The sequence below is a fragment of the Vicia villosa genome, unplaced genomic scaffold (genome assembly GCF_029867415.1).
Source record: "Vicia villosa cultivar HV-30 ecotype Madison, WI unplaced genomic scaffold, Vvil1.0 ctg.000107F_1_1, whole genome shotgun sequence".
Classification (NCBI taxonomy): Eukaryota; Viridiplantae; Streptophyta; class Magnoliopsida; order Fabales; family Fabaceae; genus Vicia; species Vicia villosa.
In genome coordinates, this window is record NW_026705018.1 from 302,557 (window position 1) to 325,844 (window position 23,288).

Below are 23,288 nucleotides of genomic sequence, written 5' to 3' on the forward strand. Positions count from 1 at the left end.
TATTAAGTGACTAGCTTTGAAATTGATCGAAGTTAGTTATCCTCGAGGAATGTGCTGATCGGCCGTCCGAGTGCCGTATTAAGTGACTAGCTTTTAAACCTAAGGCTATTGTTTGATTTGTTTGTGTGTGCCACATGTTTGACATCATGACATCATAAGCATCATAAACATATCATTTTCTCACTAATCATTTCAAGGATCAAAGAGTTTACCTTTGTTTTGTTGTTACAGGTAATGGCTCCCGCTACCAGAGATTATATCCGGATTAACATCTCAACAGTACCATCTGAACTTAAGGACTTAATATCAGAATTTCCCAGAAATGCTCAATTCACCAAAAATCACGGTCACCTACTCCATTTGGTTACCTCAAAATTTGAAGAAGACATGATACGGGTCCTGCTCCAATTCTTTGATCCCGAACATCATTGTTTTACATTTCCTGATTACCAGCTAGTACCCACTTTGGAAGAGTTCTCTGAGCTGATTGGGTTACCTGTTCGAGATCAATTACCTTTCACTGGTTTAGAAAAGATTCCAAAACCTGAAATCATTGCTGCTGCCTTACATTTACGAAAGTCAAAAATCGAGTCTAATTGGGAAACAAAGAATGGAGTCAAGGGTTTGCTCGCTAAGTTCTTAATGGAAAAAGCTCGATTGCTACTAAAAAACAGAAGTTACCTAGATTTTGAAGAAGTTGTGGCTCTATGGGTTGGTTTTATTCCCTAATCCTGACCAGTTCATAAGTGTACACGTTATCAACATTTTCTTAACCCGCAATCCGGTACCTACTTTGCTGGGAGACATACTACATTCTTTACACACTCGTACTATAAAAAAACGAGGAACTCTTATGTGTTGTATACCACTACTGGCTAGATGGTTTCAAAGTACTTCTGGAATGCTTGGATTTCTTCGCAATGTGTGATTTTACCTTTGCAAGATTGGTCCTGCAAAGATGAAAAAGCTTTCGTTAGATTGGCTTCAATTTCTTCTGTGGTGAACATATTCCGAAAATAGAAGTTCGTCCATCATTGGTCGAACCCTATTGTGGAATAGAATGCTGGCTGGCACGCTATCAATTGGAAGTCAACAAAATCTGCATAACGTTGTTGGTGTGCTGCAATGTCTCGAGCTGCCCAAATAGTGCTCGCAACACATAAATCACATTTTCTTTGAAAAAGGGAAACAGGGATAAGTTGGCATAGCCCAAATTGTTTGGAGACGAAGTTAGGTTGATAGGCTAATAAGCATACATGGCTTTTTACTGGCAGGATTCTAAAGACCAGCAATCGAGGAAACAAGAATGCACACCATATATTTTCAATTGTGGTGTCAATTTCTTCGACGACATCTTCAAGCGAAGCAGTAAGCTAAGATGGACCATGAATTCGATTGGAGAATGGAGCCATCGAAGGAGTAAAGGTGTGACACGACGAAAACATTAAGGTGTATTGGGTGAGAGAGGCTTGCAAATTTGTATCCTCGTCGGCAGGAGTTAACCGAAGGAGTCTGGTACCTTCGATTGTTCTATTTTTTATATCTGGGCTGTTTTCATTAACTTGTCTATGTGTTGACAAAGAAAGTTCGAAAGTAGCATTAAGCCACAGTTGAAGAAGCCAGTAAGGTCCAGATAGAAGCAAGTTGATGCCAGGTTTATAGTTTTGTAATTTATCACTCGCAGACCCTAAACTCTCATATAAGCCTGATAAGAGAAGTTCACTTAAACATATTTTTCGACCAACATGCAATTGATTAGAAAGTGTCGGAAACCTCTTTGCAACTTGCAAGGATTTACAATAAACGATGAACTTAGATAACCATAGACCTAAGAATGCTATATGTTCTGTATTAGAGACAATTTCTTCTTGAGTATGGTATAGACTGATGTAGGAACTGAAAGCAACATTCTTGACAGTAAATCCGATTAAGTTTTCGCTATCTTGATAAGGGTCGAAAGTTTCTCCTGTTGGGGGAAGTCCAGAAATAGCAGCTATGTCGAAAAGTGTGGGAGTTATCATTCCACATGGGAGGTGGAAAGTATTATATGTGATATCCCAATTGTACTCACTAGATAACAACAGAGGTTAGCAATAACTAAATCCTAATCTTGACATTTGAATAAGGTCGAAGATACCTAATTCTTTCTAAAGCGAAGCTTTTTGGGTTTCAACTTTATCTAGCCAAGATAAACACGATTTGTCTAAGGATGGACAAGAGCGAAATGGCCTAAAGTTATTTGTGATATAATCCAGTTGGAAAGCTTCTATCGTTTCCTTGGTGGAATCAGCAGATTGCTGAGTTGAACCCTTTTTCTTAGAAGGAATGGTTTTGTTCACTATGGGTTTTGTGTCAGAATGACTTGGGAAAAATTTTACGCATTTTTCCAAATGACCTTCTGGGGCTAACGGTTCAAAGAACCCTAATGTACTTTCAGAGAGAAGAGATGGAATCATTACCTGAGAAGCCATGATAATTCTTTGCTCTTTCATAAGTTTTAGGGGTGTGATGTTTTCCCGATTTCCAGTAGTTACGATCTTGCTTGTTCGAGTAGTGTGAAGGCCGGAACTCTTGGAAGATCCAATGTTTGTGGTTTGCTTTAATTTCTTTGATTGCTTATCAGAAGGCATTGTGATTTTTAGGTTTTGATATGAAAAGTGGGTTTCTGGAAAAGAGTTACAGAGATTGTGAGAAAGAGGGAAGGTTGAAGATAGAGTTGCATGGAAAAGAGAAATTTGAGGTAATGATGGGTCTTTATAGAGTCAGCTTACGAAGAGTAGGTTACATTTGTCAGAAGTCTTGGGTCACGTGCCAGCCGTTTTAAAAGACAGCTGTGAACTTACTGTTTAAATTTCTCGTGAGTGGGAAGTTATGATGAATAATAACTGCACGCACGTCTCGATGAGACGTTTTCAAAAAGTAAACCACGATTGATTGACAGTTACTACTGTGGAACTGAAGAGCAATTGAAATCTAGAGTTACAAGAAATGCCTATTTCTGCATGAATTCGAAATAATCATTTATTGGGGGCAATTTGTTAGTTGAAGATTTTGACTAGCAGATCGTGATACCTTGAAGTGTTGGGTTATGATGAAGAAATAGTTCTCATAGAGCTAGTTAAGGATTTTTCTCCTTGGAAGAAGTATTATTCGACCAAGAGTAGTTTTCGTCATATTTACAAGTGTCCTTCGACGAAAGCGCTAACATGATCGAAATGCCAAAGCGGGAAGATTTGAATTTCAAATGGAACGGTTTTGCTTAGCGGACGCGTGGGAACATCTGAAACAAAGTGAGTGTTTGAAATATTGAACGTGGCAAAGATCTATGTAGAGACCGTTAGGGTCGAAGTAGTATAAATAGGAGTACTGTAACACCCCAAATTCTACCCGAAAATAATAATGCGGAAAATATCAGAGTATTTAAAAACTTCAAACAACACATTGGAGTATCACATATCAACTTAAAACTTCAACTTGTATTTCATTCAACAATGATACATAACATTCGAATTAACGGTCAACTATCAGCTTATCTCAACTCAAACTACTTTGAGGTATAATAAGTACTTCATATATTATTCAACTTTGAATCAACGGTTATAATAACAACAACTAAAACATCAACAACCTAGAAATAATGATATAAGCAACCCCCCGAGTGCTACGTATTAGAGCGACACACTAACTGGACTCGATGAAGCAACAAACTTCCACAGCTATACTTGAGTACCTGCCCATTTCCCATGGTAGGGGAAACATCAGCAGCAAGGGTGAGATATCAAACTATATAAATAGGATCATGATAAATCATATATTAGGTAAAGAATATAAATGAATCATCGCCTCACACAACATCAACATAAACAGCACAAAGAACATCATCAATGAATAGTCATGATATCCACATATAAACATATTCAACAAGTCATCATATAAGCATCGTCAACAAGTCAACACATAGACATCTTCAACAAGTCAACATATAAGCATCTTTAACAAGTCAACATATAAGCGTCATTATCAATATACAAGCATTTTCAACAAGTCAACATATAAGCATCTATATCATCATATAAGCATCGCAATGCATAATCAACAACTTTAACCAACAACAACGGACAACGACTCAAATGCGACTCAACTGTGCATATGCATGTGGTACCAATCAGAGCTTCAGCCCCCGTTACCAATTGCCCAATTCAGAGGCACAAGGCATAAGCCTTCGTCACTAGTTTGCCAATCCAGGTCGTCACAGAGTATGCATATGAAATGTGACTCGACAAACAAGACAATACAACATACTCATCACAATCACATATCGTCACGAGGCATAAGCCTATATCACAATCAATTACCATCTATACGAGGTAATTCACGTCATCATAATATTTCATCTTCACTTAGTCACAAAATCATCATCACAAATATATACAACATCACGTATTACAAATCATCACAAAACATCGTCATGTTTCGACACATCATCGCAATTATACAACTTCGCATATAAACAAGTCATTACATATATATCCTCATGCTTCGACCTATCACAACAAACATACAACTTCGTGTATTAACAAAATCGTCACAAATATACAATCCGCATATCATTAAGATTATTACAATTATCATCACGTTTCGGCACAATTACTCAATTTCACATATTAACAAAGTCATCCAAATCAAAACCATAATTTTCGATCAATTCGTAAGATAATTTCAACATGCTAATTTATCAAGTAAACCGAATCAACTTACAATTATCAACTAATTCAATTAGACATAATATTATTTATCAAGACAACATCATTAGCATAGTAATATATTATTCTCAACATAAATATTCAACCAAATCACAATTACGGCCAAATTCTCAAGATACCGTACTTTACTGATAAACCGAATAATTTATCCAAGTCTAAGTATTTTCCAATTAAATAGACTCATTAAAATTAATTCAACTATTGATTAAATCAATCAATTAATAATCATATTATATTAATTCCAATTCTATTAAATTATATTCCTAAAATGTGTGTCAATTCCCATCACAAAACCAACATTTATTTATAAAGAAGATTTAAATCAAACACAATTTCGGTCGATTCGTAAAATATCACAATTTCAACAAAATATCACTATCACATTAACCTACTAATTAAACTTAGCTACTATGTAAATTTTCTTCAAATTCCGGACAACTAATTATACCACTTAATTTGGCTATTTCGATCAAACGGGACATTTATTTCTACTAAACTATTGTTCACCATCTATTATTCCTACTATTTCCAATTATATTTTCATCTCATAGCTATGATCCATTGCCATTGCATCATATCATTTCATAATATATGTATATTAAATAATAGTGTGAAAATAAGAACAATTCAGGGCAATATATATTGGAATTGTATGAAAAGAGAGCATGTAGTTTAAATGGGTGTTTCAATTGCACTACATACATACATATCATTATATATATATATATATATATATATATATATATATATATATATATATATATATATATATATATATATATATATATATATATATATATATATATATATATATATATATATATATATATATATATATATATATTTGAGTAAGTGATATAGTGATATCATGGTAACATGCTGGAACCGAAAAGGTAAGGCCAAGTGTGGTGTTTTCCTTTTCATGAAATATATTACTCCCTCCGTTCCTTTTTAAGTGTCATTTTAGCAAAAAGCTCTTCAACCAAGATAGTGGATTGTTAGAGTTACTTTTCCTATCATACCCTTATTTATTTTTCTCTTTCCAAATTAATTCATTCATACATTCTCTCTTTTCCAATAACTAATTGAAAAATGTGAGGTGAAGTTATTGAGAAAATAAGGGTAAAATTGACAAATTATAACATTAAAATATAAAACGACACTTAAATAGGAAAAAAAATTCTTCTACAACGACACTTAAAAAGAAACAGAGAGAGTAAGTAACAGTAAGCAAAACATGTAGCAACAGGCACATCTATTGAAATGGAAAGAAAACAAACGAAAACACACAGTAATGACATAAAAAAACGCAAATAATATAATGCATTAAATTCTAGTGCCGACCGTCCCTAGCATCTCATGCCATCCGCCCCTGGCTACACCTTACCTCTTAATTTCTTATATTCTTCATTCACATGAATTTCCAATTTCAATTTCAATGAACAACAAAATCAATTTCAAACAGTGACAAAAACAAAATTAACACAACACAATGACCAATTTATACCCTAAACCCACATATAATCCATCATTTCCATTTAGGTAGTAAGAATCACCCTTACCTTAGATTAAATGCAGCTCTAAGGAGAATCAATGAAGATTCTGAGAAAAAATGGCACTTGAGAGCAACACTTTTGGATCTCTTTTTCTCCTCTTCACAAACCCTACTTTTTCTCCCCTCTTTTCCTTCTTTTTTTTTTTCCTGGTACCTATACTCTTCTATTTCTAATTAAAAAAAGACTATTTAATCATTTAATATACAAATGGGCCTAACAAAATATACCCTTTAATACTTAGAGATGTCATTATTTAAGCCCAAAATTTTTCTACACTTAATATAAAAATAATACTTCCACCTAAATATCATTAAAATAAAATCTGATTATTTTAATATACCGACTGTATACTCCGTGTCTCATATTTTCGGTCTAATTTTAATTACTCGGAAAATTCCCAAAACGCTAAATATTAGCTCATTAATATTTCTAATACTAAAAATATTAAAATCTTCGATTAAATGTCGATCCGCTATCCCGAACTAATACCGACTAAATCGCCCCAAAACACGAAAATTTCAGTAAACATCACAAATGTCTAAATTAAGCCAATAATTATTTTTTCGGGCGTTACAAGTACTATTGTTTAGTTTGATATGTTCGAATCAATATACAGAAAATTCACAAAATTACTCGAAGTACCGGCGCAAGAGAAAAGAGTCTTTGCTGAAACAATGTATGTGTGAAGAACATCATGTTTACATATTTCTATGTTATTTGTTCAATGCAAAGTTATACATAAAAGTTATTTGTTTATACAATTGCTTTATTTCATATTCAAAGTCATTTATTTATTGCACTTTACATTAGAAAGTTGTATGTTTCTGCAAATTGGAAAGATTATTTAACATGAATCAAATTACTAAAACACTATTCGACAATGTCCTAGGATCAATCTAGTCGATCCTGCGAGTAACCAGATTGTTTAAACACTTTGGAGGACTAGCGGTTGTTTGTCAGAAATCACTGGTAAACAAACCCCCAAATCACACTTGACCTTGGAGGATAAAACCCTAAGATTTTATTCAAGAAAAACCCACTAACTCTCAACTCGAACAAGAACTGAATCTACCGTCAAACCTTATCAACGCACGTTCCTCACCTTGATTGATAAAGATTGTTATGTGTGATTATCAATCGATGAGTGAAAGGTTGAAGATGATAAGAGCTTTGTGTATATTTTTACTTTTCTTGTTGGTTTTTAAATAACCAAAATGAATCATTTATATGTCATATGGAGCCAAAGCAATAGAAAACAACAAAAACAACTTTTCTTAGCGATAGTCGACCTGAGCAACAGAGAGGGTCGACCTGAGCAAACCCGTGGCTTCAGTAGAGAAAGAAAAACTTGGTATGCGTCGACCTAAGCATTGTGTGCGTCGACCTAAGGCCTTCATGCATCGACCTAAGGGTCGACCTGAGCAAACCCGAGGTCTATTCAAAAATCCTTACGTCGACCTAAACAGGGCCATGCATCGACGCATGCTGCCCCAACAAGAATTCTAGGATGAGTCAACCTGAGGGTCGACCTGTGCAAACCCGTGACTTCCCAAAGTTTCCATGCGTCGACCTGAAAGATCTGTAGGTTGACCTGAAGACCTCAAATCTCCAAAAACATCAATTTTTGAGCTTATGAGTTGACTTGAGCTCCGTATAGGTCGACCTATACCTCTTGAATACCCAAAAATACCAATTTTGAGATTCTTAGTGCTTCCTAATTTGTCCTGTTGGTTTGAGGCACATCCATACTTGAATTTGCAAGTTTTGACATCACTTAAAACACGACCTTGCCCTCACAATATAGTCAACACACATATGCCATTTCCCACTAGCCTTCTTGACTAAGAACGCTTTGGATAGCCACTATGTGTAATTTAGTTTTGAAATGAAATTTGGTTGTAGAAGTCTGTCCATAATTACATTGGTTGTTTTACCCTTATCAGTTGATTGTCATTGTCTTCTTTAGGTAACATACTTAATAGAAGGATCAATGTTTAATTGATGGCAAACCATATTGGGGTCGATGCCAAACATCTCCTTGAGGAAACATGCAAACAAATTTGCATTAGCATTACCATGTGTTGTATGATGAAAATAGATTCAGTGCAGAACAACTACAAAGTTTTAGTTGTTTTAAATTACATTTAGCATAAGTTATTAGTAAAACTTTGTAGCTGATCTGCAGTAAATCTAATTTCATCATACAACACATGGTAATCTGTTGGTTGATTATGCTCCGGGAGAGTTCAGAAATCTTGGATAACGTTAAAGAAGTTATGTTTTACTGTTGTTGTTGACTTGACTTTTTTGGGGGCCTTATTTTGTTTGAATATGGATTTTATGTTTTACTGATGATGCATGTTATGCAATCCTCCTAGTTATAATGGGATCTGACTGGTCGACCATAATGTCTGCGTAATACAAATAACGTCGAATTAGATACAGTTAAATTATAAAAGCAAAGGGAAATAGGGAAAACAAAAAAATGATTTTTCTTTATTCCGTAGATACATCTACAGAAGTATCTATGTTTACTTGTTAGGTAGATGCATCTACGGAACGTTCTGCAACATCCAAACCTCAACAATGACATATGTACTATTTAAGACATTTCAAAACTCAACCAACAATAACTACGAATTAAATTGAGATTTGAACGAGTCCGAATTAGTTTTGAACTCGAAAATAACTATTACGGAAAATACTCAAAAATAACTTGAAAACTTACCAATTAAATTGAATTTTGAACGAGTCAGAATGTGTTGATCGTTCATATTTATGTTCACTGTCGAATTAAAAAAAAAATCAATTTTTGAAGTTGAGAGAGAGAAAGTTGGAGTTTGAAAATTAAAATGTTCAAAATGAGGGAGAAAAGTCTGACTTTATTTTAATATTCAATTTTTTCATAGATACATCTACGAAACAACACAACATGAAAACAAAAATAATTTTTTTTCCGAAAATACATCATAAAAACAAACACGATAACATTTTATGCAACTCACGTGAGATATTCAAGGGTGCAATATGAGTTTTTTTAATTTTTTCACATTAAAGTTACTTGTTCAATAATACTCAAATTTTTTTAGTTACTCTTTATATCGACATCCTCATATATGGTTCAACCGAATAACCTTTAAGCGTAACGAGTTCAATTCAATTCAAAGCAACCATGGCATCGAAAGATTCAACACCACCGTATCAAAGTGCTGCCAGAATCTCCGATTCCCAATGTTTTCCCCAATACACCGCCTCTCTCAAATGTAAGAAACCCTTATTACTCTTCCTCCTCTCACGTTTTTGTTGAACTTGAATTGGTCCTAGAAAGTCTGAGATTTTGAATACTTTTTAGGTATATGTAATTTAGTTAATTGGAAGTGAAATAGTTTAATTTTGTTTTGCAAATAAATCTGTACCACAAAGTTTAGTAATTTATCTTTTCAGCATGATTATGGATAGCTTACAATACATTCGAGTAGTATCTCAATTTGAAACAAAACTGATTCGAGTCTATACAAATTTCTAGTGTGTATTTATTTCGGAGAAAAGACGGTGGAAATTAGACTTTGGGCCGGTTTGGATTGACTTATTTGAGCTTATTTTATACTATAAGCTTTGTGGCACTGTTTGAAAAATAACTCATGTAAACTTTTTCATAAATACTTATTTTGATAAGCGTTAAGCACTTGTGCTATATGTTCTAAATAAATTGTTTATCCTAAAAGGTCCTTAGTTGGTTTGAGCATGTAGAGAGAAAACCGGTAGATTATGTGGTAAGAAGAGTAGATCAATTGCAGAATAGTCAAACAACTAGAGGTAGAGGAAGACTTAGAAAAACTATAAGAGAAGTTATTAAGAAAATCTCGAGATTAACGATTTGGATAGAGACATGTTTTTAAGATAGAACATTATGGCGGAAGTCGATCCATGTAACCAACTCCACTTAGGATTTGTTTGGATTAACCACATATTTGCAACTTATGGCACAAGTGCTTATCAAAATAAACGTTTATGAATAAGTTCACATAAGCTATTTTTATAACAAAAGATAAAATAAATTTAAATTATTTTTTATAAATGTTATAAGTTGTTTTCTTTAGCTATCATGAAGAATTTATAAAAATTTATGAAAAATGTTATAAGCTAATTTTGATTAAGTCCCCCAAACAGTGACACAAATATGCAGTTATGCAGTAGATAAGCTCAAATAAGCCCATCCAAACAGACCCTTAGTGGGATAAGGCTTGGCTGTTGTTGTATCCATTTAACATATCCAGTTAACATGTTTCCCATTTTGAATCCTAATTCACTATGATGAATCACCACCTTAACTTAATGTAGCTTTCCATTTTTTTGGTCAACTTTGTGTAGCTAACCACTTTTTGTGTTATTTGATTTATGACTTGAATCTTGAATTATTTTGAGGTTTATATATGATATATCAGTTTATAATTTTTCTGTCACTTTTGTTACTTGAAAATGTCATATTTTTATTTGTAATGTATCTCTTAAGATTCATAGTAAGATTCATTTGCAATTTGGAAAATAGATTTTTAGATTCACGATTTGAATATCATGATAACCGTGATTTGGAGAACAGATAAAGTAAAGAAAAACTACGAAGAAAACTAAAGAGTAAGAAGGACTTGAAAGTTTCAAATTCCATGTTAGTGTTTAGGAAGTAAGAGAAGGCCCTGGACTGATGTTGGGTCTTATGCTACTATTCAGGAAATTATCAGTGTATCTTAAATTTTTTTTCCTTAACATTTTGCAGGTTTAGAAGAATTTAATACAGAGAAGAGTAAATGTCAAGAACATTTTGATGTCTACAAGGAGTGTAAGAAAAAGGAGGTACTTGAATTTTCAACATTCTCTGTTCCTTGTATTGTTTTGGATTGCATATTTTGAAAGGGATAGAATGGATCACATGTTTCTCTACCTGAAATGAAATGTTATACTTATATAAAAGAAACGAAAGACTCGGTGTTGTTGGATGATTTTGGATTTAGAAATGTAACTTTTAAGCAGAGCTGATATTTGCTCCTTCTTTTTTCCATGTTCACCCCTTCCTCTTTGTTATTTGGTTTGGTCTCGTCAAATTGTTTTATGTGACTGTTCGAATGGTTTATTGGTTTGATCTCGTCAATTTGTATTATGGAATGAAACAAGTAGGGGCTGGTTTTCTTTGATTAAACTTTTGTGGGATTCTAACAGTGTTTTGGGAACTTGGTATCTAAAAATAATGCATTGGTGGCTACATCTGTTGCGGACTGCAGTAAGTGTACTTATTTTGGTAATTGCCAATTGATTATTTATAGTAAACATGGTTTAGATTAGAATGAGCAGGAAATTTATTGAGTCATTGACCAAATGTAATTGGACCCAAAATATGGAATGTAACAAGAGGAGGTCCAGAGCAGGTGATGTGAGTCTCTAGTTTAATACATATTGAGTATGAAGAATGATGACCGGGAAGGAGATTTTGGAACGGAGGGTTGGTTATACAGGTGGGGTCGAAGGAGGGTGAAGGGTGTGAGTTAGTTATTGTATACAGGAATCATGGGGAGAGGGGATCTTGGTGTATATGAGGCATCGAATACAAGCCATTGTTGAGGGAGAGTTTTTCTCTTCAACTCTCTTTTAGAGTAGTCAAAAGCAGTGCTATTCCGCTATAACGGAGCGAGGCCGGACATTATGGGAAGAGCCTTAGCGGTACAAAACACTAGAGACCGCTATAGGGTAAATAGCGGGTAACGGGGGTGGAGCGGTTCCTAGCCCAGAGCGGTGCGGTTGATGTCCCTCTATTCCTTTCCCCTCTGAAAAACCAAAATTACCCTTTAAATATAAAACATTTTAAGGGTAATTTTGATTTCTTCAATCAAATTTGAGTCGAGACTCAATCCTAACATCCCTTCATCGACGTTTCTGCACTTCAGCCGTTCCAAAGAAAAATCACAAGTTTTGCCCTCACCTTCTCTGTACTTTGTTCTTCCCCACCACTTCATATGTTTATAATAATTATTCATGTAATTTGTCCAATGAATCTTCAAATAACAGCCATCCCGCTATACCGTATCCCACTATCCCTTTTTTGGGGTTGACCGCTCTGCGCTGCTCTGCATTCTTTACGACTTGTGAAATTTTGCCTAGGCAAAAGTCCATTTCTAATAAGTAAGATATTTTCAGTTGCTATCAGAATGTATGTAAACCTTTGTTTCATTTTTATCCTGTGTAACCTCTCACCTACTCTCAATTACACTCCTCAAAGTTTGTATCATCCAAACCATCTACATTATACACTACTTATTCATGCTCTTAGTTTTTACTAACATGACTGAGACTTAAAATCATCTCGTCATAGACTGATAGGCCTATGAAGTTTGTGTATAGAAGGAGGGGTAAAAAAGGGAATGAAGAGCTGGTAGGGACAGAGAGAATAACTAACTGCACACGTGGCAGTCAAGGAGTGGATGGAAGCGTGGGAATGAGGGAAGGAGAGATGTTTAAAGGAGGAGGTCACGCATGATGCAAGGGGGGATTTGGATTGGAGTGGTAGCAGGACTGGGAGTGAGAACCTTCCTCACACCAGTAGTGGTATTTCATCTTGGGAGTATTGTTTTCATATTTCTTGTAATTGTCCTTACTGCAAGGAGTGATTACTCCATCCATTGTCTTAATATTCTATAGCTATTGTAAGAAGTTGATACTCAACATTCTGATATATATAGCAGTACTTCAATCTATCCTTTAGAGTCTATTCTTTGGTATTCAGAGCACGATCCAAGGGAGCGTATGGTACAAACCAGAATGGAGCGAATTGAATCGTTGGAACAGCGTTTGGAGGAGATACAGCAGGAGAATCGTCAGTCGCTTGCAGATGCAATGGCGGAGTTACGTGCGTTGATTACGCAGACCAACAACAACCGCAGGGAGGACGATGCCGTTGCCGTTCGTGAACGTCGGTTGGATCGTCGGGAGGATCGGATGCGTAGGTTGGAGGTACCGTATTTTTCTGGAGAGGACCCTTATGGGTGGATTTATCGTGCTGAACGATATTTTACGATCAACCATATCCCTGATGAAGAGAAGGTGCTCGCTGCTTCAATTTGTTTTGAAGCTAAAGCGCTCAATTGGTTTCAGTGGTGGGAAGCTCGTACAGAGCGCATTTCATGGATTCAATTGCGAAGAGCTTTGTTGAGTCGTTTTCAGGAGGCCACGTCGGAGAATCCGTATGAAGTGTTGATGAGTTTGAAACAAACTCATTCGGTGGCTGAGTTTATCGAGCAATTTGAACTCGTGTCATCGCCGTTACGCCATGCGGACGAGGAGATGTTGCGTGGAGCTTTTATGAATGGGTTGAAGGAAGCGGTTAGGGGCAGAGGTGCGATTACATGGTACAGGAGATTTGGGGAGTACTATGAAGCTGGCCAGGAGAGTGGAAGAGAAGAATCGTGTGTTGGGCTTGGAAGGGGGTGTAGTGAGTAAGAAAATTGGGCCTATTGAGAACCGGCCCGCTTTGAAAAGCCGCTGGAATGGGTCGGGTACTGGGTTTGGTACCACTTCAAACCCACGTACAGGAACAGCAACCCAAGGATCCAATACCTTGAATTCAGATCAACCCAGGACTCCGGGAAGCTCCGCGTCGGTGGCACAACGATCGGAGGGTAGCTCCGGCGGCGGTTCTCGTCGGAACTCCTCTTTCCGTCGACTTTCCGATGCTGAATGGGAAGATAAGAGGAAGCGTGGTATTTGTTTTCGCTGTGACGAGCCATTTACACCAGGTCATGTGTGTAAAAACCGCCATCTTCATGTTCTGTTATTGGGTGATGGAGGAGAGGAAGATGACGTGGATGAAGTGCGAGAGGAGGTAAGTGCAATGCAATTGCATATGGGTAGCGTGGTAGGAATGACCTCAAAAAAGTCTATGAAGTTGTGGGGAAAGATTCAGGGGAAGCCGGTGATGGTGTTAGTCGATTCTGGAGCATCACATAATTTCATCTCTCATGAAATTGTCACTGAAATAGGGCTCAAACCTGACCCTAACTTGGAGTATGTGGTGGAGGTTGGGGATGGACACAAGGTTAGGAAGAAGGGGGTGTGTAGAAACATACAATTGGAGTTACCCAACATGTCTGTAGTCCAGAATTTTTATTTGTTTGACTTACGAGGAGTGGATGTAGTGTTGGGTTATGAATGGTTGGAAGGTTTGGGGAGATTGGAGGCTGACTTTAGGGAGCATGTCATTTGGGTGACTGTTGATGGGAAGAGGGTGGAGATAAGGGGAGATCCTCAACTGTCCAGAACAGTGGCTTCTCTTAAAGCCATGTATAAGGAGTTGCAACGGGGGAACGAGGCTTATTATGTGGAGTTGGGAATGATCAACTTGTATTCACACGAGATCACGGGGGAGGTAGAAGGATTGAGTCGAGTAATGGAGGACTATGCTGATGTATTTCAGGATGTGGCTGCCTTGCCTCCTCATCGCCGGTGTGATCATGCTATTGACATCAAGGATGGCTCTCAAATACCCAACATACGTCCCTATCGGTATCCTCATCATCAAAAGGAGGCAATTGAAGTCTTTGTCAAGGATATGTTGGGAGCGGGTCTCATTCGACCAAGTGTAAGTCCGTATGCTAGCCCTCTCATTTTGGTCAAAAAGAAGGATGGTAGTTGGAGGTTTTGTACCGATTACAGGGCTCTCAATAATATCACTACTCCTAATAAGTTTCCTATTCCCGTGATTGATGAGTTGCTTGATGAGTTGTGGGGGGCAATGGTGTTTTCCAAGCTAGATTTAAAATCCGGGTATCACCAAATTAGGATGAAGGAGAGTGATATTCACAAAACTGCATTTCGGACGCATGAGGGTCATTATGAGTACTTAGTCATGCCCTTTGGCTTGACAAATGCACCCTCCACATTTCAGGCATTGATGAATGACATTTTCAAACCATACTTGCGTAAATTTGTCTTGGTCTTCTTTGATGACATACTCGTGTATAGTGGGAATCATCAAAATCACATTGACCACCTTAGAATAGTGCTGGAAGTATTGAGGAATCATGTTTTGAAGGTGAATGCAAAAAAATGTTGTTTCGGCATGGCTCAATTGGAATACCTAGGCCATATCATTTCAGGTCAGGGAATTTCGGCAGATCCGGAGAAGATTAAAGTGATGCAGGAGTGGCCCATTCCTAAGGACCTTAAGAGTTTGAGAGGGTTCTTGGGGTTGACCGGTTATTATCGGAGGTTTGTGAAGGGATACGGAGTGATTGCACGACCTTTAACTCAAATGTTAAAAAAAGATAACTTTACTTGGAGTGAAGAGGCTCTTCAAGCTTTTACTACATTGAAGCAGAAGATGACAGAGTTACCATTGTTGAACATGCCGAATTTTCAGTTACCTTTTGAAGTTGAGACTGACGCGTCTGGCGTGGGCTTAGGCGCAGTACTGATGCAGCAGGGTAAACCATTGGCTTTCTTCAGTCAAGCTCTGTCAGATAGGGGAAGGTTGAAATCTGTATATGAGCGTGAATTGATGGCCATTGTCCTCGCAGTGCAGAAATGGAGACATTATTTGTTGGGAAATCATTTTATTATAAGAACGGATCAGCGAAGTCTTAAGTATTTGCTGGAACAGAGGATGCTGGATGGTAATCAACAAAAGTGGGTAGCAAAATTATTGGGATACGACTTTGAAATTCAATACAAAGAAGGGAAGGAAAATCGCGTGGCTGATGCGTTGTCAAGGGTGGTTAGTTTGCAAGCTATTTCGATGGTGAGTAGTGCGGATTGGAGTGTTATTGTAGAGGAAACAGCGCAGGATGACAAGTTGCAGAGGATGATACAAGAACTAGTTGTAGATCCTAAGTCCCACCCTTCATTTGAGTTTAGGAAAGGGTGCTTGTGGTATAAAAACAGGTTGGTGATTCCCTCTAAGTCGTCTAAGATACCTCTCATATTGGAGGAATTTCATAACTCATTGTGGGGAGGACATGCCGGAGGATTACGAACCTTCAAACGTGTTGCTAATGTGTTTTATTGGAAGAATATGAAGAGAGATGTGGAAGAATATGTCCGGAGATGCGCTGTATGTCAGAGCAACAAATACCAAGCTTTGAAGCCGGCGGGTTTGTTGCAACCTATTGCTGTTCCAGAACAGGTGTGGGAGGAATTGACGATGGATTTTATTGGAGGGTTACCAAAATCGAAAGGGAAGGATGCGATCCTAGTGGTAGTCGATAGGTTGACCAAAGCGGCGCATTTCATGCCTCTACAACATCCTTATACAGCAAAAGAGGTAGCAGATATTTTTATCGCTGAAGTTGTGCGATTGCATGGGTTTCCTTCATCCATTATTTCTGATAGGGACAGGTTGTTTATGAGCAGTTTTTGGACAGAGTTGTTCAAGATGGCTGGATCAAAATGGAAGTATAGCTCCGCTTATCATCCTCAGACTGATGGGCAATCGGAAGTTACAAACAGAACGTTAGAAGCTTACTTACGGTGCTTTGTGAACGAACAGCCGAAGAGTTGGGTTAAGTGGTTGCCGTGGGCAGAATTCTGGTTTAATTCAACCTACAATGCGTCAATAGGAATGAGTCCCTTTAAGGCCATGTATGGAAGAGAAGCCCCTACTGTGATCAAATATGTTAAAGAGGGCTCTAGAGTACATGATGTGGATCAACTGTTATGGGAAAGGGATACAATTCTTGAAGAGCTGAAGAGTCAATTGAGCAAAGCGCAGAAAAATATGAAACAGTGGGCTGACAAAAAAAGGCGCGACGTGGAGTTTTTGGTGGGAGACAAGGTGTACTTGAAAGCGCAGCCTTACAGATTCAAGTCTTTAGCTCAAAGGCCCAATGAGAAGTTAAGTCCTAGGTTTTATGGGCCATATGAAGTATTAGAGAGAATTGGTACGGCGGCATATCGTTTGGCTCTACCTGCTCATTCAAAAATTCACCCAATATTTCATGTATCTCAATTAAAAAAGGCTATTGGTGATAATCTTAGAGGGCAGCCTTTACCTTCAAATTTGACTGAAGATTGGGAAATGCAGGTGCAACCTAAGGAGCTACAAGGGGTTAGGAGGTTATTAGATGGAACTGAACAAGTGTTGATTGTTTGGGAAGGACTACCGGAGTTTGAGAAGACTTGGGAAGATGCTGCTGTCATAGATCAAGTGTTTCCAACTTTTCACCTTGAGGACAAGGTGAGACTTTATGGGGGGAGTACTGATAGGCCTATGAAGTTTGTGTATAGAAGGAGGGGTAAAAAAGGGAATGAAGAGCTGGTAGGGACAGAGAGAATAACTAACTGCACACGTGGCAGTCAAGGAGTGGATGGAAGCGTGGGAATGAGGGAAGGAGAGATGTTTAAAGGAGGAGGTCACGCATGATGCAAGGGGGGATTTGGATTGGAGTGGTAGCATGATGCAAGGGGGGATTTGGATTGGAGTGGTAGCAGGACTGGGAGTGAGAACCTTCCTCACACCAGTAGTGGTATTTCATCTTGGGAGTATTGTTTTCATATTTCTTGTAATTGTCCTTACTGCAAGGAGTGATTACTCCATCCATTGTCTTAATATTCTATAGCTATTGTAAGAAGTTGATACTCAACATTCTGATATATATAGCAGTACTTCAATCTATCCTTTAGAGTCTATTATAGACCCTTGGGTAGTGTAACTGTGCTGTTGTAACTGTCTGATCAAAGCTCAATAACAAACAACTAATTAAGAATAGCTCTTTAATCAACATGTTTCTTGGTAAAACAATGAACGCGTGATAGTCTAATGTTGATGTAAATAGATCAAATATTATTTTTAGAATTGTTCTTATTGTAGTAGTATCATTGCTCAATAATGCTGCATGAAATATGTTGACTCAGTTCTATTTCCTTGTTTTGGCAGAGGGAAGCAAGATTGGAACGCAATAAAAGTCGGTCCTTATTCTCATGAAATCTTGGCAGAGTTTTACTAATTGTATCATAGGTAACAAAGTGAAGAGTTCACATGTATTACTGGTTCATGATCTTCTATGGCTAGCCATTAGGGTTATGAAATTATATGAAGCTATGACATTGCGGTACTCTATGCTGTCGTCGTTTTTGCATCTGTACTTAATTTAGGTTCCAATAAATTGATTGTTTACACTTTACTGCAATATGATGTTCCACTGAAACCCTGTGGACCTTTGGATACTAAAATGACTGTGTTGCTGGTAATTTTTTTGACATGTCTGTCAAATTGTCATAGCTGCTCACATAATGCATTCCAGAATCAGCAATAGTGGCTGGAGAGTTTTTCATGCTATGAACAAAGGAAAGAATGTGAATTATGGTTTTTGAATAAGTTGAAAGATATTTTAACAATACCACAAAGGGGAGTAGAGCAGCAACCATTATTAAAGAAAATTTTCATAGTTAAAACTTCCACTAAACTACTTCATTGTACATGTTATTAATTGAAACCTTTAAAAAATATTTCCATATATCCATCCCCCATCTCAAGAAGATTTCTCCATTGTCTCTTTTCCATATAGTCGTATAATTTTTCCGGGGACTCATTCGACATGAAAAACAATTAATCTTTTATTAGTTTCAATCAAATATACAATAAAATAATATAACTTTTAAAAAAAGAATTTAATTGAAATGTATGAACTGTATAAAAGGATCATAAAAGTTGGATGTTAGAAGTTTAATTTTTATTTTACGTACCATAAAGTAATACAAACTACTTTTTATTTTAACTACTATAAAGTAATACAAACTAGTGTTGGTCATGAATTAGTGTAAAATTTTGTACACTAAAAGTACATTATAGTTAATCTCATAAAAAGTGACAGAAACAAATGACATTAAGGTATCAAACTTAGTAACATGAGACCTCCGATAATTCTTTACTGCAAATTTGTCCAACAAAATCTACCGTTGAATTGAAAATTAACACCATATAGATCATGTCTATAAAATTTAACAACAATCAGAAATTATTTGATATGTCAACGAGATGCATACAAATTAACATCTTACAAAATTTCAACAAAACCGTTAATTTTGATCATTCTCTTTAACATATCAAATAATTTTTGATTGATGTTAAATTTTATAAACATAATCGATATGATATTAGATTTTAATCCAACTGTGAATTTTATTATATGGGTATGTGGTAAAGAGTTATCAGAGACGTCATATTAATGAGATTTATAGTTTAGTGTCATTTGATTTTGTCCCTAAAAAAATATAAACATCGTATATAGAAAATGTAAACACCTTATATAGGTGAGGGTATGTATTATCCTTTTCCCTTTAACCTACGATCACTATTTTTGTAAATACAAATTGAATTCATATTCATTATTTTCATAAAATCCATGTTTAGTGGATATATTAATTCACAGGAGAAATAATCATGAATTTTCTTAAAATTTAAAAGAATTTTTTATGATTTCAGAATCTGTTTAGTAAGACACATTGTAGATGCTTTTAAGTTGGCTGCATTTTGTGGTAAAACATTCTTGTGTGTGAGATGTCTTGACTAATGTCATGACACACTGTGTGTGGAATTGTGCATGATTGTATGGTTGAGCTAATACAAGTTTTCGTTGGATAACATGCTCGATGTCATGACATCAGTGTCTGACAGCAGTAGCTGTTACTTTTTACTTGTTATGTTTCCTTATTTATCTCAGGCTACTATTTAGGAAATTATATATTTTGTGTTGTATGATTTGTGCTAAAATATATCGTACTACAGCATATGTAAACACCCTGATGATGTCGAAATTAGGTTAACTTGGTTAACCCTAATTTATGTTTGGAAGGCCTAAGGCCCAAGTCTTGCTGCCTGCTGCCTATAAGAAGATTTCAAATCCTACTTTCAGAGGCAGAGTTTTTGAGCGTGAAGATTATTGTACTCTCTGTGTTTCCACCGTGTGTTTGTGTTTTAGTGTTACTTGTGATCCAAGCAATTATCACGTTGATGATTGTATTAGAGTAGGGTGTTTTTGAGGTGTTTGTTTTGTCACTCTAAACTTTTAAGCATGAGTGTTGTGTCCCTTGATTGAAGCTTGTAAGCAAGATCAAGATTTGTTTGAAGTGTGTCTTCATCTCCTTTTTATTTTTTATTGTTGTTATCACTGTAGTGATTGAGAGGGAGTGAGTGGGAACTCAGGTCTAGCACTAGATTGAAATTACATTGGGTAGGTCTTAAGTGAAGAGTTGTAAACGGGAGAGTTTAGCTCTGAATTAATATTGCTTATAGTGGATTTCCTCCCTGGCTTGGTAGCCCCTAGAGTAGTTGTTGTTGTACACCGAACTGGGTAAACAATCATTTGTGTTCTTTACTGTTTTATGCTTTTCTGTCTTAAAATATTATTCTGTGTTATTGTGGATGTCATAACATCCAGTAAGACATTGGTCGTGTGTTACTAGAATTTTCAATTGGTATCAAAGTAGGCACCCTTCCTGTTTATTTCTGGGTGAGATTTAGGGAAAACAAAATTTTGGTACTATGGAGAAGGAGTTGTTAGTGTTTAGGAATAGACCACCCATTCTGGATGGCTCTAACTATGACTATTGGAAACCTCGTATGGTAGCTGTTCTGAAGTCTGTGGACAACAAGGCCTAGAGAGCTATGGAAAACGGATGGAAACATCCTGAGAAGGTAGTGGAAGATGAAACCACTGTTCTAATTCCTGAAGAACAATGGAGCATAACTGAGGAAGAGTTGACTTTGGACAATTCCAAGGCACTAAATGCTTTGTTCAATGGAATAGACAAAAACATATTCAGACTTGTGCAACACTGTGATCTGGCTAAAGAAGTTTGGGATATTCTTAAAACAACTCATGAGGGCACATCTGTAACACCCTTCTAAACCCCCGCGGAAAATATAATAAAAATCAAAGTAAATTTTCAGCAAGGATGCTACAATTAATAAAATAAACAAAATACCAAGTCGTTTGTCATGCTTTATTAGAATTAAACCAAATATCAAACATGTGTTTAGCACAGCGGAAACTCATTTTAACAATGTTAAGGAACATGTCCAAACAAATCAACAATACATAATCCATAGCCGATAATGGCAACAATGTATATCAAGTAACGCTAAGACTATCGATCCCAGCGTTACAATGTTTCAAATCTACTTCTCGCACCATCAACATCGACATATGCAAGGACTTCCTACTCAAAGCGTCAGCAACGACATTCGCCTTACCCGGGTGGTAATTCAGCCCAAAATCGTAATCTTTAAGGAACTCTAACCACCTCCTCTGCCTCATATTAAGCTCTTTCTGATCAAATAAGTATTTCAGACTCTTATGATCACTAAACACCTCGAACCGTGAACCATAAAGGTAATGTCTCCATAACTTCAACACAAACACCACTGCTGCCAACTCTAAGTCATGAGTCGGGTAATTCTTCTCATGCACTTTAAGTTGTCTTGACGCGTAAGCGACTACCTATTGGTTCTGCATTAGTACACCTCCAAGTCCCATCAATGAAGCATCACAATACACAACAAAAGATTCTGCCGGATTCGGAAAAATTAAAATAGGAGCACTAGTCAGCCTCTTCTTCAACTCTTGGAATCCTTCTTCGCACTTTGAGTCCCAAACGAACGCTTGACCCTTCCTAGTCAACTTCGTTAATGGTAGAGCTAACTTTGAAAATCCTTCTATGAACTTCCGATAGTAACCTGCAAGACCCAGAAAGCTACGAATTTCAGTAACGGACTTTGGGGCTTCCCACTGAGACACGGCTTATACCTTTGCCGGATCTACGGCAATACCGTTCTTGGAAATCACATGACCAAGAAAGCTCACTTCAATTAACCAGAAATCACATTTTGACAGTTTGGCATAAAGCTTCTTTTCTTTCAACAGCTCTAGCACAATTCTGAGATGCTCTGCATGTTCTTCTTCACTTTTGGAATATATCAGAATGTCGTCAATGAACACCACGACGAACTTATCAAGATAAGGGTGAAAAATCCTATTCATATATTCCATGAAAACACCAGGTGCGTTAGTAACTCCAAACGGCATCACAGTGTATTCGTAATGCCCATACCTCGTTCTGAACGCAGTCTTTTGAATATCGTCCGTCTTCACACGAATCTGATGATACCCAGATCTCAAATCAATTTTACTGAATATACTAGCTCCGACCAATTGATACATCAAATCATCAATCCTCGGCAATGGATACCGATTCTTGATAGTAACTTTATTCAGTTGTCTGTAGTCTACACACAACCTCATAGATCCTTCCTTCTTCTTTACCAATAACACCGGTGCACCCCACGGTGACACACTTGGACGAATGAATTCTTTTTCCAACAATTCTTCTAATTGACTCTTCAATTCAGTCAATTCGGATGCCGACATTCTATAAGGTGCCATCGACACAGGATTGGTTCCAGGAACCAACTCAATAGCAAACTCTACTTCCCTTTCAGGTGGTAGCTCTCTAACATCTTCTGGAAAAACTTCTGGAAATTCTCGTACCACTGGTAATTCATTACTCACTATTCTCCTCTTCATTTCCATCGACGCAATTAGCATAAACACGGCTGCCCCGTCTTGAATTGCTTCACCCACTTGTCTTGCAGTCATTGCCAACTCATCGACATTAACTTCTTTAGGAAAGATGACTGTCTTCGTAAAACAATTAATATGAACTCGGTTAAATTGCAACCAGTTCATCCCCAAAATAATGTCAAGTTGTTCAAGTGGAAGGCACACTAAGTCCATTCCAAACTTTCTACCAAATATATCAACAGGACAGTTCAAACATGCAGATGAAGTGGTCATTGAACCCGACGCAGGAGTGTCAATAACCATACTTCCATTAATCTTTGATATCTCTAAATTTAACCTCTTAGCACAATCCAATGAAATAAACGAGTGAGTCGCACCAGTATCAATAATCGCAATTAAAGGTGTGTTAT

The 23,288-nt window shown here is 36.9% G+C and overlaps 1 protein-coding gene across 1 annotated transcript; it reads left to right on the forward strand.

Moving 5' to 3' along the window:
- The first annotated feature begins 9,362 nt into the window (after window positions 1–9,362).
- Window positions 9,363–18,547, forward strand: LOC131624189 (cytochrome c oxidase-assembly factor COX23, mitochondrial-like). Its single transcript, XM_058895154.1, has 3 exons — window positions 9,363–9,582; window positions 11,094–11,170; window positions 18,234–18,547. The coding sequence occupies exons 1-3, from the start codon at window positions 9,492–9,494 to the stop codon at window positions 18,279–18,281; spliced, it is 216 nt and encodes a 71-aa protein (XP_058751137.1). The 5' UTR covers window positions 9,363–9,491; the 3' UTR covers window positions 18,282–18,547.
- Window positions 18,548–23,288: the final 4,741 nt, after the last annotated feature.

Excerpts from the sequence above, each read along its gene's own strand:
- LOC131624189 (XM_058895154.1), top strand. The coding sequence starts at position 9,492 with ATGGCATCGAAAGATTCAACACCACCGTATCAAAGTGCTGCCAGAATC. Across the intron at positions 9,583-11,093 it reads ATACACCGCCTCTCTCAAAT|GTTTAGAAGAATTTAATACA; the intron begins GTAAGAAACCCT and ends AACATTTTGCAG. Across the intron at positions 11,171-18,233 it reads AGGAGTGTAAGAAAAAGGAG|AGGGAAGCAAGATTGGAACG; the intron begins GTACTTGAATTT and ends TTGTTTTGGCAG.